Here is a 16,200-nt window from a genome sequence, read left to right on the forward strand (position 1 = left end):
AGTTTGAAGAACTGAATCATCAAGTGGTTGTCTTATGTGTACACATCTGTGATGCGAGAACCAACTATCAATATGTCAATCATAATTCAAATCAATATTTTTTTGTTTATTAATAACAAATTTAAGCCGAAGATTATTTTAAGATCAGATTGTTATGTACAATGTAGATTTATTTACGTTTCAAATTTATTTTCAAGAAGTCATTGTGTACCAATTAATGTTTGTATGTGGAACGAGCATTATAAATTATGTACCTACATAAGAATGCCAGCGTTTGTTGAGTGAACGAGTTAAATGTTTATTGTTTGCCTTTGAAAATGCTTTTGGCAATTCTGGTCTTCCGTTTCGTATTAAATTCAATTAAAAAGATTTGTTTTTTTGGTGCGGGACTTGCTTCATATTTCGTATAATAAAATGCTTAGTAAACCAAATTTAAAATGCGAGGGTGGTGTTTTGGTTTACTCTACTTTATATTTATTTATGACGTATTGCATTAACTTCAAGCATGAAAAAAGATGTCGATACAATAGACGAATAAAGATTAATTTAGATTATTATATGTCTTCACAGATTATCGTTCAAATTTTTTAGTTAATTATTCAAAATGGCTTTCCTTTAGATATTTTGCTGTAACATACTAAAAACAAAGAACATAATTTGCTTATAGAACTTTTCAAATAATAAAATCATTAGATTTTTTTGTTGTTGATTTTTCAGAAATTTGATCCTATTCGAATTTAAAATGGAAATGTTAAAGTTAATACAATTTACTTTACTTTCATTTCGAAATCGAAAACTATCCAAATTTGATTTGGGAAACAGAACTAAATACAAAATGCAAAAAAATTATTTGTTGTCGCAACTGGTATAAACATAATAACTGCCAAAATACGTATTTATTATTTAAGGCTCTAAAATGTTTTTTTTTTTTTTAATAGCTAATAAACAAACTTGAGTTAAAATTAAATATCTAAACTAATCAAGTTAGCAAGAAATTTTAAAATAACTTAACCCTCTGTCGGCACACGGGTGCGAATTTCGCAGGACAAAAATAAAAAAAAAAAAAATAATAAAATAAAAGTGGTCACAAAAAAGTCTCTTTATAAGGGTAAAAATATATTTCTTCGGAATTGTGAATACAATATTCGAATTCTAAGGAATATTCTACATCAATTTCATTCTTGGTTCTTTGTAAAATATTGTGACCGAAAAAAGTTCTAGCGACATGAAAAAGTATAAACCAAATTCGCACCCGTGTGCCTATCACGTCACAAAAAAAAGGTGTGCCTATAGAGGGTTAATCATGTCATGGAACAAAAACTTTCAATAGTTGAATGAAATAATTTAAGAAAATATTCAGCAGAAAGCCCAACTTATTTTGGAAGATGTCCTTAAAATAAGAACCATGCTGCATTTCCATACATTCTTAAATTCTTGTAATAATTTGCGATTTCTTAACCCAGCCACTTTTTACGAAGGACCAAACCCAATAATTTGGATTTTGATTACTCTCAAAACAACCATGTCGCGAATCAAAAAATAGGTCCAAAACCTTAATTTACAAGTGTCTAGTTTGTTGAAAAAACGGAACCCTAAAACTTTTCTCATTTATTTTTATTTTAATTTATTTGTCGCAACTTGTGCCTCAAGATCTTCTTGTAATACAAAATTCTCAACAATTTCCCTTTAAAAAATCTAAAACCCCAAACAAAAATCAATTTAAGGGTACTTAGAGTCAATTTATTATTTATGAACAAAAAAAAAAAAAATACAATATTTGTATGTACATTTTCAACCTCTTCTTCATTATATTCTACAAAAACCCACTTAAATCATTGAACATTTCTTATAACATAAATTACCACTTCCCAAAAGAAAAAAAATAATCATCAAGAAAGATTTCTCTCGAGTGACCTTAACCTATCCCAAAATTAACCCAGACCATACAAAAATAATTACACTACAAGAGTCCACAAGACACATCACAAATTCACCGCAATGATCCTTTTTTTTTGATAAAATAATATAAATATAAGTAAAATACCCAACTTGTATCAATCTCAAGAAAAAATAAATTAATACAAACGCACTCTTAACGCACTCCACCTCTGTGTTATCCCGTTTTAAAAATTATCCCTGTTAATAGCCATCAAGTGTGAATTTTGAATTTCAGCAACATATGGTTAACGAGGGTTTCAACTGCAATTTTATTAAATTTTTACTCTCTCACGGTATTTTCACATCCAAAACAACAACAAAAAAAATAAAGATTCCTTTTCATTTTGATTTTTATAATCAATGAATATAAGGAGTTTGGTGGGTTTTTTCAAAGGCAGGTCCTGAAAGGTAGATATTTATTGAGAATATATGTCAATAAAATGAATGGAAGATTTAACAATAAAAGAGTGAAAGGAGACAACCAACGCACACGTGCATTATAAAATAAAAATTTGCTGAAAAAAACCCAAAATTTTGTTTCCCACGATATCGACGAAGTGCATCACAGAGTGGCCAAAAAGGAAGATCAATTTTCAGAAGCAGGTAGCTGATGCAAGTAGTTCGAATCCTTATAGAATTCAACAATAACAACAAAAAAATTCCACCTGGCTTTTTCTCGTCTGTGATTGGTGGATTATCCTTCGGAAAAGGAATGCAGAAGAATTTTCTTTGGTTTGAAAAATTGTATAAATAGCCACCGAGAATAACCGAAAAGTATCAGTATTCTTCTGTCGTTCTCGATAGCAGCAACATACAATTTTTTCTCTCTCTGAAAAATTACCAAAAAAACCAAACTCAACCAAAAATGGCCACATACGAAGTTCTTCCCCAAGAAATCAGCAGCAATTTCATTTCTTACAAGCCCAAGAAGACATTCAGTTCATCATTGAAGATCAAGCAGATTTTGAAAACAGTTCGCAAGTTCTTCAAGAAACCATCAAAGGACACACCAATCCAATTCCATGCTGACTCATCTATCCTGGAAATCCTTCCGAATGAGCAACAACATGAACCAACCGTTGAAATCAGCTTCTTCAGTGATGAAGAATATCAGAATATGGAAAATGAACGTTTAGAAGCTGAAATGGCAAACCAGTGAATTCAGATCAGAAGAAAATAGGGCATCAAAGAAAATATAATATTTGGAATGCAGTTTAACTCATCCTTCAAAGGATTCTTCAAGATATCGACGATGAGTCATAGAAACTATTCAAATGCATCATCATCCAGATCGTGGGAAAGCAGTTGCAATGAAAACAGAATTTTATCCTCTAATCACCAAGGATCACAATTCATCAAAAAAATGTATAAAAAGGGTCTTCTAAAGGCTCATTGTATCCGATAGATACGCAAAACATAATTATGTAAAAAAAACTGAAAATAAAAACAAAAATCAATCAAAATTTCTTTGCATTTTTCTATTCTTTTGTAAATTTTTTTTTAAATCCTTTGTTATTTGGAAGCAGGTATTGAACCAACTACCTGATGGTTGTCTAGGAATTTTGGGTCGATTATCCTTTTTTATCTTTTCTAGTTTTGTTGTTTTTTTTTTTTTTTTTGTTCGTTCTTTTGTGTGGGAGAATTCAATAGATTTTATAATCTCTTTTTTGTCGTTATTTTGAAAGAAGCATTTCGAATTAGATTTTCCTTTTTCCCACGAACTAATTTTTTTTTTTAAGAAAAGAAAGAAAGATGCTTGGGCATGTTTGATCATGAAAATCTGGTACAGTTTTCAAAAGAGAACAAAAATATAAAGCATAGGTTTTTCTTATAGTTTTGTAGCTCCATCTACAATTTTAAAGGTTAAATTGTCGTTTTGAGACTAATAAGAAATTGAAATGGATATTTTCTCCTTGCAAGTTAAGATATTTCAATCTTATGAGTCTTTACTCATTTTTTTTTTTCAGATAAGATATAAAAAATGGAATTTATTGAGATAAAAACATGTTAATATTAGATAGGTCTTTTTGAAACTATACGTCAGTTTTTGTTTACTTCTTATTGGTGTTTACATAAATACAAGGTTCCTAATTTTCAGTGGTGGGGTGAGCGCTATCATAATCCGTGCCGAAGAAATGGAAGGCTGGGGGACAAACCAGTCGCGAACGAGCTCTTTCGGACGCCTTGGCAGGGTCCGTCATATATTTTTGCCTTGCCCCGGTAATCGGCTCTGCCGGGGTTGACCTTTCCTTTCCGACCTACTCGTGGGACTCAAATTTTTTATAAATCAAATTCAAATATGGACAGAAAAGACAAAACAGACGCTACTACATCCTCCGATATGGAGGATGAACTTTTGGCCTCGAGCCAGGAAACAATCGTCGATTGTTCAGTTAATGCTGGAGGCACTAGCATTTCTGAGCAATCTTCAAAAATTGGAAATACAGGTGGTACCAGCCATAGTACCCCTGTGTTTCGACCCGTACCAAACCCAATAAAGCCTTCGGGTAGCAAAGCCAGCCAAAGCGATGCTACCCATCGTAAGAAACGAACAGCGAGTTCGCATCGTAGAGCGGATTTCAAGAGGGCTTCCTTCATTCTTGGCAAGATTGCTAAAAATGAGGAAGCTGGAACTCCCCACGAGAACGATGCCGCTGACAAAATCAAATATGGGAAGATTGTTGAAGAGTACAACAATCTTCTCATTGAGCCAAAAAAGACCGTCAAGAGAAATAGGTCTCGTGAGGAAGCTAATCCTCCTCAGAAGAGATCTAAAACCGGCGGCACTACTAAGAAAACACCACCTCAGGGAGCAGCGCAATCGCGCACTTTAAGTGAGATTGTCAGAGACGATCTTCAAGTGGCGATTGTAGATGAGCTCTCCACTGACAACAGAGCTCTGACGTCAGTGTGGAACTCCATCGAAGCTAAGCTCTCTGAGATGGTGTTCCTTTATACCCTAACAGCAACTGAGGGACCCTACCCGAGTTTTGACTCTGGTGAGATGCTCAGGGGATACAGGGTAATCAAGTGCGAGGATGAGTTTTCTAGGGGTTTCCTTAGTAAAAGTATTGCTGAGATCAGCAATAAATGGGATGGCTTGAAGCTCAAGCTTATCCCAGCTAAGGAAATACCTAGACAACCGCTTGCTCGCATTTGGCTGCCCCTCATGAGTATCAAGCCAAGTGGACCGGAACTGATTCGTAGTCTTCAGAGGTTAAACCCGCTGATTCCGATGCATGACTGGGTAGTCATTAAGACTGAGGAACCGCAAAAGAACAGCGCGTCTTATCTTCTGAGGATCTGCGAAGTCAGCCGTGGGGCTCTCGATAAAGCCGATTATAAGCTTCGTTTTGGCATTAGGAATGTCAAAATTAAGGTTCTGCAGAGTCAGGAAATGGACCCTAACCTGGTTGAGGATATCGTTGAGGTTGACGATGTCTCCAAAAAGGCTGGGACCTCCGGCAAGGTGCCGGTAACTGACTGTGCAGGATCTTTCACGAATTAAAAACATGCTGCGCGTCATTCAGGTTAATCTGAAGCACTCGAAATGTGCCTCAGATAACCTGAGAGTTTTCCTAAGGGAGGAAAACTTCGATGTGGGCATGATCCAAGAACCCTGGGTAAATGGCCTTCAAGTGAGAGGCCTCCGAGACAGCCAATATGACCTTTTTTATAAGCCCGTCAGTTCGAACCAAGGTAAGCCAAGAACATGTATTTTAGCTAAAAAACACTTAAAAGCTTTTTTGTGTCCCAATTTTAGCACCTCTGATTTAACAGTTATTAAATTAGAGGGTTCAAATACCGACAGCTTACTTTTGGCCTCGGCGTACATGGCACATGACCAGCAGTCACCGCCGGATGAGGTACGCAGACTGACATCTGAAGCCAATACATCAAAGACTAGCTTACTCATTGGGTGTGACGCAAATGCGCGGCATACACTATGGGGTAGTTCAGAAATCAACGAACGAGGTGAGTCATTATTTGATTATATTATTGAAAATAACCTAATTATTTGCAATAGAGGTACTAATCCAACCTTCACTTTCCCGAGTTCGGGTAACTATGAAGGGTGGGAGGATGTACTGGATCTTACTCTCATAAATAATTGCTCCGATTTGCAGGTTGAAAATTGGAGAGTTTCGCCCTTAAAATCTTTTTCAGATCATAGTTGGATCCTCTTCCAACTTAATTTTGAAACCAAAATCCCAACCCCCTATAGAAATCCCAAAAGAATTGACTGGAAGAAATTCAGTCAAATTTTTAGCGCAAAGCTACGCAGCATACCTAATCTGAGTACAGATACGGTTGCGGATCTTGAGTCAAATGTTTTGAACTTTGAAAGATCGATGATCACTGCCTTCAAGGCTTCGTGCCCGGTAAGACATAGTAGCAAAACTTTTCCTCCTTGGTGGAATGAAGACTTGTCTAATTTAAGGAAAATGACTAGAACAATCTTCAACATCTGCCATAAACACAAATTCTATCAACCCTATAAGGACTGTTTAAGAGTCTATAAGCATACTATAGCATCATCCAAAAGAGAAAGCTGGGAGGAATACTGCCATTCCATTGAAGATATAAAGGACTCCGCCAGGCTTAGCAAAGTTCTATCGAGGGAACATACCAATCCCTCATTCCTTAAAAAGCCTGACGGATCCTGGACTATATCTCCAGCTGAGTCCCTGGAACTACTGATGACTACTCATTTTCCGGGGTGTGAAGACAATACCTCTGAAGTGAACATAAATCCCACTTTGCTGTCAGTTACGGCAGAACAAGTTAACTCCCTGATAACAAGAGAAAATATAGCCTGGGCTATTAGCACCTTCTCTCCATATAAGTCTCCAGGCCCTGATGGTATTCTGCCTATCATGCTACAAAAGCAGCAAGAGATAGCAGTTACGTGGCTTGAAAAAATCTTTAAAGGCTGCCTTCTTCTTAACCATGTGCCCAAGTCGTGGAGACAAGTAAGCGTGGTTTTCATTCCCAAAGTGGGAAAAAGAGGGCATGAATCCGCGAAGGATTTCCGGCCAATCAGTTTAACATCTTTTCTACTCAAAACCTTGGAGAGAATTCTTGAAACCCATATTAGAGAGATCTTTAAAAGATGTCCTTTGGAGAGTTCGCAGCATGCTTACATGAGGGGCAAATCTACGGAAACAGCCCTCCATGAAGTCGTTCGAACAATTGAGAACTCGATCCATTTTAAAGAATATACCCTAGCTACCTTCTTAGATGTAGAAGGAGCTTTTAACAATGTCCTAACCGAATCTATTCTCGAGGCCCTAGTGACTTTTGAAGTAGAAGACTACATCAGAAGTTGGATTATTTCAATGCTAAAAGAGAGAAGAATTCAAGCAAGTTTAGGAAATTCACACTGTTATAAATGCGTCAACAGGGGTACGCCTCAGGGTGGCGTTCTTTCCCCCCTTTTATGGCTCCTTGTTATGAACAATATCCTCGTGAAGCTTGAGAGAAGTGGAGTGAAGGCAGTGGCATATGCGGATGATCTGGTTGTACTTGTATCAGGAAAATTTTTACCCGTGATCAGTGAGATCACTGACACGGCTTTGAGAAGAGTTAGCAACTGGGCTACAAGCTGTGGCCTAGGAGTTAATCAAAGTAAAACGGAACTGATGCTTTTTACAACTAAAACCAAAATCCCTGCCTTCCCTCTACCTCAGCTTAACGGCCAAATCTTATCACTTTCTTCTAGCGCAAAATATTTAGGTGTAATTTTGGACACTAAACTGAGCTGGAAGCTAAATATAGAAGAGCGGGTTAAGAAAGCGAGCATTGCTTTCTATGCCTGCAGTAAAACCTTTGGGAAAAAATGGGGCCTTAAATCAAAAATGATTCTATGGACTTACACAGCGGTTGTAAGACCCATTCTTACCTACGGCGCCATTGTTTGGTGGCCTGCTCTAAGTAAAGCATACAACATCAACAAACTTAAGAAAATCCAGAGAACGGCAAGCGTAGGGACGACTGGAGCCCTCCGGTCGTGCCCCACTGAGGCTCTAAACGTTCTCTTGCACCTCTTACCCATAGACCTTCATGTCAAATACCAGGTGTCTTGTAGCGTATTAAGGCTAAAAGAAACCGGCTGTTGGAAGGTAAAACCTTTTGGTCATAGTGACATAACGAATTTAGTACCATCAGATATGTTTCTGACCCCTACCGACTATCACACTCCTACCTTGAACACTGTAAGGAATTGTAAGGTCAGCTTCCCGTTGAGGACAGACTGGGAAGATGGAATTGTGACGAGAGACTTCGACACTTGTATTTTCACTGATGGCTCAAAAATGGACTGTGGGGTCGGTGCGGGTGTCTATCATGAATCCCTTAATATTTCAAAATCCTTTCGACTTCCAAATTTTGCAAGCGTGTTTCAAGCAGAATTACTCGCAATTAGGGAAGCTTGCAAAGTACTAAGAATAAATTTAAATCAAACCCAGAATGTAGCTATACTAACAGATAGTCAGGCAGCTATAAAAGCAATCTCTTCAGTCATGACATCATCCAAACTGGTTCAGCAGTGCAGAGAGCAACTCTCAATACTGAGCGAAAGCCTCACAATCACTCTAGTCTGGATCCCAGGACATAGTGGTTTTGAGGGCAACGAAAAGGCAGATGAACTGGCCAGGCAAGGATCGGCCCTTCATGAGTCGCTAGCAGAAGCAGTTAACATTCCAATAGGAGTCATGAAGGGCAATATCTACTCAAACTATTTAAAAAAAGCAAATAATAGGTGGCATAGTTTAGATAGCTGCGTCATATCTAGGAAAATATGGCCCACTTATAATAAATCCAAAACCAATGATTTAATCTCCAGACCCAGAAAAGATATTAGCAGAATCGTTGCGGTGTGTACAGGACATTGGCCGATAGGGGAACATGCAGCAAAGTTGGGTATACCACACAATACTTGCTGTCGCAGCTGTTTGGACCAGCAAGAAAAAGAAACGGTCTTCCATTTTCTATGCCAATGTCCGGCCCTCGCTAGATATAGAGCACTTTCTCTGGGGAGTGAATTCTTTAATGACATAGATAACATATCAGAATCAAAGATCAAAGACTTGATCTCGTTCTTCAACTCAACAAAGTGGATTTAGGAGTTCCTAAACACTTGTCTTTCCTCTTAAAATCAATCTAAATTCTATCTTCTAATAAATCCATCATAGGTTCCATGAGTTTTGGTATCAAAACGGCGCATTCTGCGCTAATTGGGTCATCAAGCTCGTTTGCTTTGACCGCCATCTCTACCTACCTACCTACCTTACATAAATAAATTTTTTAATTTTTTTTTTTTTAATCATTAGGTACTAACGATATTTTAAATAATGTTTTTTTTTTTTTAATAATTTCTTCGAAAACCATTAAGTGCCCTTTTTTTAATTTTTCTTTTTAATGTATATTAAAAGTTTCTCAAAAATGGTGTTTCAAGATTTTTTGGAGGTCAAATCAAGCACTTTCTTGCTATTTTTGTTGAATAAAATTCTGTTTTTAGCAAGTTTAGAAAAAAGTTTTGATTTACAAATATGAGTTCACAGTGAACAGGCCTACCCATTTAGGTAAAACAAAATTCCAAGGTTATTTTTTTTCATATTTTTGAAAAAAATCCTTGCCTAAAAAAAACACATTTTCAAAAATTTCTTTAAAATCAATGGAATGAGACATCAAAAGTAAAATCTATTTAAGTACTATTCATAACTAAAAACTAAAATTTTCTTGGAAGTCTGGTTCCTGAGATATTTCCAAAACAACATTTTTTTTTCTTTCACTCTGAAGTCCATATCTTTATAGAAAAGTCTCAAAATTGGTTTTTAATTCAAATTTTGAGTTTGTAATCAACAGGCCTTTGCATTTAGAGAAAACAAATACAAATCTTTTTGTTGAGAGTTTTGAAAATAACCTCTTGCCAAAAAAAAAATGCATTTTAAAAATTTCCCCCAAATTCATGGAGTGAGACATGAAAAGAAACCTCCATTCATAACTGATAACTATAATTTATTTTAGAGTACAAATTATTTAATAAAACAAAAATTTTAAAAAATCTATCAGCTACACACAAAAATTGAAAAAAAAAACTAAAAACTTAAAAAAAGGCATAAAAGGCATTTATTGAGAAAAGAATGAAATATACAAATTAATTGCAGTAATTTTGAACAATCATGAGTTTTTTTAAATTTTCAGTTAACAAGAGCCTGCGATTGTCCCTAAAGGAGCTAAAATATCTCGCTACATCCAGGGGCGGATCCAGGATTTTTTTTCTGGGGGGGGGCACAAGGGACGGATTGGCAAAAAAAACAGCAATAACAGTTAGAAATAAAGTGAAGTACCATACGACTGACTAACAAGCAGAAAATTTTAACGACCCACAGTGGTCTAAAACCTGGCCAAAAATATTTAGGCACATTTCCCACATCAAATAGGTACCAAATGACCAAAAAGTTATTCGGAAGGAAAAATTTTCATTTTCTTGTTACAGTAAAAGCCACTTAAGTGCTAACCCTCTTACTCCTGGATTAGCCGGAAGAAAAAAAATATAAAAAATCAGAAAATGCACGTACAATTCTGTGCTATATTAAAGTTAGTAATCTATTCTTTGTTTAATTTTTTGACTTAAGTTGTTTCACCAAATAGATTTTGAGAAATTAAGTTTTAAAGATGAAATTTTGAAGAAAAAAAAATGTTTACGTTTTTTAATTGATTTTGTATAAAATTTTGCAATATTATGGACATAATTATACCATTAGTTAATGACCTAGTAGTTTTTAGTCAAATACTAAAGACTTCATTCTAATAAATATTAAAGTTCCTAAGAATAACAAAAAAACTGAATCCTACTTTTTTGCCGGGAAACCCAGTTTTTTTTTTTATTTGCATTAACCTTTTGTAACCCAAGGTCGTAAATTTAAAAATTAATAAGTCAATCGATTGGCCTTTATCTTTAATAAAACACGTATTTTTTAAAAATTCAATAAAGTCATTATTTACTTAGTTATTTCGATATTTTGGGAGTAAAAAAAGGTTAAATAATTTATTTTTATATAAAAATTCAAAAATTCAAGCAAAAAACTATCTAATATTAATTTTTAGGCACTTTCCTAAAATCCAAAAATAAAACCCCGTGGGGTTTACTTCAAAAGAAAAAAAATAGTTTGTAGAGCTTTTATGCAATCTTTTTCGGTTTGTTACAGAAATGTCACATGGGGCTACAAGGAGTTAAATTGTTTTATACCTCAAGAATATTGTGTTCAAATCGTAGGTCTCTTGGAGCCAAATTGACCAAGTTATAAGTATTTTAATACTACCCTTAGGAACGTTTTAGTCTTTTAGTCCAGAGTTCAAAACTTTAAATCGTTATCCCCACAACTAATGTTTTCAACGCCGGTGCTCCTCATAACTTCAAAACTACTGCACCGATTCTTTTGAAATTTGGAACACTATTATTTTTACATATTTTTAGAGGTATCCCTGGAGAAATTTTCTCAATAAAATAATATTTATAAAAATCTATAAGTAAGGGTCGCTTTTGAGGAGTTTTTTTTCAAGGGGTCTTTATTTTCGGGGTGCAAACTTGGGCAAACTTCTGAAATGCAAGTTTGTTCTACATATATTGCAGTTCTATAATGTATAGTTTATGCAATTTTGTGACGTGTTCCGCTATTTTAAAAACACTAATGTTGAAAAAAAAACAACGAAAAAAGTGCAAATTTTTTAACCCCTCTGTATGAAAAAATAGAGTTGCATATAGGTACAATTATTTTTTTTATATCATTCAATGTCATTCGATGTCCATATCAAAATTTTTCACCAAAATCACTTTGAAAATTCACTTTTTTTCAAATCGAAAAATCGTTTATTTATTTGTGAGGTGGAGCTTTTCATGGGAAAGGGATGAAACAATCAACAAAATTCGCATTTTCAGCCAGAAATAGACAAGAATTTTACTCAAGTTCTTTCTGTTATTATTCATATATTTTTAAAACTCTTATAGTTTGATTTCCTTTAAGTATGAACTTTAAGTTCTGGGGGGGGGCACGTGCCCCCGTGCCCCCCCCTAAATCCGCCTATGGCTACATCTGTAAAGACGACTGGACCCCAATTAAAGAACTCGACATCGCCCACTTCAACATTTGCCGGGAGCTCTGGGGTCGAACTACAGCAAACGTTCGTTAACGTTTTGACTATTTCATTCTTTAATTAGAAGAAAATGATAGAGACATAAAGCGTCAATACGCCGTAGTTCGACCCCTGGATTTGTGTTCCAATGTTATTATTTTATCTGCCAAAAAAAAAAATTGATCTGTATTTCTCGAAAACATCTTTTGCGACTGCCCCTTTCGCAGCTTCTAAATCTCTCTTGATTATGTCAAAAATCTGGAGAACTTCTTCAAATCGAGTATTGTAAATTAGCTTTTGAACTCTAATACGTGTCGGTTGTCGGACGCGCAATAGAACGTAGAAGACAATAAATGGTAGCAATAGCAGACAAACAAGTTGCATAGGTAGATCTTTTCATTCGAATTTTGTTTTGTAGTGAATTTATAATATAGAATAGATATATTGAGCAAGTAATATACTGAATAAGTTAGCTTTTTGTTTGTATATTTGAGTGTTTTGTGTGTAGGCATTACCTTTAAGACGCTAAAAAGATAAAAAAAAAACATAGGAAAAGACAAAAAAAGGCAATAACAAGAGAAAAGGCAAAAAAAGGCAATAACGAAAGAAAAGGCAAAAAAAAGGCAAAATAAAATACATATATTTGGCACGAGCGGGACGTAAAACGTGTTTATTTTTAATCTATAATGTCGTACGATTAAGCAAGAAAAAAAGGCAAATTCCACAACATCCTCTCCCTGATTATAATCTTTGAAAATTGTTTATTTACAAAGTCTAGTCTTTTTATATGCTACATTATTTTTCCTTGAAAATGTGACATCATCAATACCTAATCTGACTTTTTCTAATAAGTTTTTCTCAATAACTGGATAACGAACGATAGATAGTAAGTAAACGATAAAACTATAAGTGCAAGAAATACAATAAATTTTATTAAGTCTTTTCTTATCTCATATTGTTTCGCCTTTACTCTCAAACAGAGAGTTAAAAAAATTAATTGCTTAGCGTATTTCATCACTTTTAGAGTTCCACCATAAACCGAAAAAAGCTAAATCATGATCATTATCCTAATCAATAAGAAAAATCTAGTTATAAGACAACAATGATGCTTAGATATTTGAATATTACGAATAAAAAAGTTACTCTATAGTTTTCTACTAGAAATTGATTTATCAACTCAAAATCTAACCCACGACTTTACTTCAAATAGCTAAGAGGATTAAACTATTATTGATTGAGTGAGTGTTTTCCCACCTACTCACCTTATTTCAACCCATTTATCACGGATTTTCTCCTGCAGTTATATTTTCTTACACAAAACCATTTTATGAATAATAATTTAAAAAGAAATGATCAACAAAAATCGATTTAAAAAAGAAAAAAATGAAAAAATAAAAAAAAAGGTTCGTACCTCAGCTCTTTCGTTTCAAATTATCATCGCATAGTTAGAACGAAATTGCTTAAAGAAAACACTTTTATGCTTCGAATATCTATGAATTGGTAAGAAAAGACATTATTTTATCAATTTGACTGACCTCAATTTATAATAATTCAATCAAATCAAGTATATTATGACATGAGTTATTATATCGAGCAAGTAAAGCAAAAAAAAACTGATAGTTTTAAATCTATCAACCAATCAAGTAAGACGTGTCAAAAATAATTTCATGACCCAAAAAATAAATTCCACCTAAAAAGCAACGAGGAAGAAAAAACCTGTTAAATTCAAGAATATCATAAAAAATCAAAGAAAAAGAGTATAGATTTTTTTTTTTTGAAAATATATAAAATGTTTTATTAAATTTTTTGTTTACATACAATTTTTAACTTACAAACTAATAATACATATTTCATAGTAAAACTATCCCTGATAATGAAAATTTAAATTACAATTTTTTATCATTCATTACAAAAATATAAATAAATATTAACTGGCAGACTGTGTCTCTAAAGTAAATAAAAACTTTCAAATAAAGCTAAAACCCTTTTACAAAAATGTATTGTTTTCTTTCTCTTAAAATCAATAATTACCAAAACTGCAATTAAGTTAAGTGAAATAAAACAAAAAAAATTGTATTTCCTCTTTCTTACTCTCGCCTCTATCTATCCCCATCTAGGATTTTTGCAAAATTCAACACAAAATGATTTGTCATCCTTGTACAAATGTCATCGGTTGAATCTCATTTTTCGAAAAGTCCAAAAATGTAGAAAATTTCCCTGTCCTATGCACAGCCATTATCACATTATTAAAAAACTTGAAGGTCACGCAAATCGCAGAATCACAGCAAATCCTCCCCCCTTATCTCTTTTGATGAAAGAAAAGGATTCTTATATTTTTAAAGCCTCAGAGTGTGTTTGTGGTTCAGTATGGTGATGATGTTTTTGATTCCTTCAAGCTTGTCCCCAACGATCTAAGAAATTCCATTCAATTTGATATGGCTCAATAGTCTCACGTTGAATTGATGTCCAAAAGAAAGTTCCAGCATTGGTACGGGCAAAATGTACAGGAACATAAAAATTCTCCTTATCAATAGTCTCCAACTGTCGATCACCATCAGGATTGTAAACATAAATAGCTGCATCCTCTGAACAATTATGAATTTCATCGATAATACGATTCTCCAATTCTTCATTAGCCAAGTTCTCAATTTCTTGAATCCATTCAAAGTCATAATCTTTTTCTGCGGATGCAATGTATGAACTACGTTTTGGCGCCTTTTTCGTCTTGAAGATCCTTCCAAGGACTGGTTTTAAAATGTTTTTGATTTTTCGCGATGTTGATATTTTTGATTTTTGACTTTTACTTGCAACTATTGCTGAGGGTTGTGCGTAAATATTGTACGATTGATTCATTTTGTTAAATTTTTTGTAAATTTTTAGGAACTCAAAAAATACACACTGTGTCTTACTCTGATGAAAATCCAAAATCTTGTAACGATTTGCTGTGTGCGCAACTCGTATTTATACTTTCTTCAAGGTAAGGAGAGTATTTTACGTTTTTCTTAGCCAATAGGATTGCTGCGTCAGGCAGGTGTTTCATATTTCATCTCTCCTACAAGAAAAAAAACACTGTACGCTCTCTCACTGTGCGATGGGAATCAGGTTCCCACAAGATATATTCCAATCTCTGTTTGAGTGTAAAGTGTTTTTTTCTTCCCTTAATCTTCTTCGTTTTCATTTCTTGGGCTACTATCGCTATTGGGAGACCCTTTTTTGAGAGGCGAGCCATCATCGAGCCAGAGCAATCAGTATGCACAAGCATACACAATAAACAAAACATAAAATAAGAAGAAAAAAAAATCTTTTTGAACAAAAAAAGGATCTTCTTTTGCCTTGAAAACCGTGGGAAACTATATTCTTGGACGAGAAATGTTTACTTGATTTTTTTTTCTTCCCAAATTTTTTTTTTTTAATGACACACACAAGTGATTTTTTGTTGGTCGTTGAGATATGCACCATATGGTGTTGGTGGTGGTGATGGTACAAGGATAGTTTTATGTTTTCTTCTTCTTGATCCCCCGTAAGGAAATTTAACGTTGTCTTTTGAATATTAACGATATTTAAGGAGTGGATTCAGGGTATTTAGGGGATGAGGGCCTAATATGTATTTAAGTCCTACCACTTTTATATTATGGCATTGATGAAAACTTTTGGATCTAGCCACTATATCAGTTTATACCAGTAAGCTAAAAAAAAACTTATTCATACCAACTTTCTGGAAGAGAATTTTTTAGGGATGATTGATGGAAGAAATATTTTTTTCGGTTGAATTCAGTGAATTCAGCTTATCTTTTTTTTATACCATTTAACTCCAAAAGTTTGATTATTTTATACCAATCAAAAAAGAAAATTTTTCTTGGGAATTTTAATAGAAGAAAAGTTTCTTTTCTGTTGAGTTTGTTCAGAGTTTATACCAATTATCTTAAAACGAACTATTATATACCATTAATCTAAAATAAATCAATTAATTTATACTAATCAGCAGAAAATAGTCTAAGGATTTACTGATAGAAGAAATTTTTATGTGGTAAAAAAAATCAGAATTTATACCAGTCAACTTTAAAACCAGATATCGTGGGCACAAAGCCAAAATCATGAATCTGCAAAATTGTTAGTTTTGAGAAA

At 34.1% G+C, this 16,200-nt stretch overlaps 1 protein-coding gene across 1 annotated transcript; it reads right to left on the minus strand.

Moving 5' to 3' along the window:
- Positions 1-14,466: 14,466 nt before the first annotated feature.
- LOC129919274 (enhancer of split malpha protein) lies at positions 14,467-14,928 on the minus strand. Its single transcript, XM_056000127.1, has one exon. It carries the CDS (start codon positions 14,926-14,928, stop codon positions 14,467-14,469), a length of 462 nt encoding a protein of 153 aa, XP_055856102.1.
- Positions 14,929-16,200: the final 1,272 nt, after the last annotated feature.

This window comes from Episyrphus balteatus, chromosome 4, assembly GCF_945859705.1.
Source record: "Episyrphus balteatus chromosome 4, idEpiBalt1.1, whole genome shotgun sequence".
NCBI lineage: Eukaryota > Metazoa > Arthropoda > Insecta > Diptera > Syrphidae > Episyrphus > Episyrphus balteatus.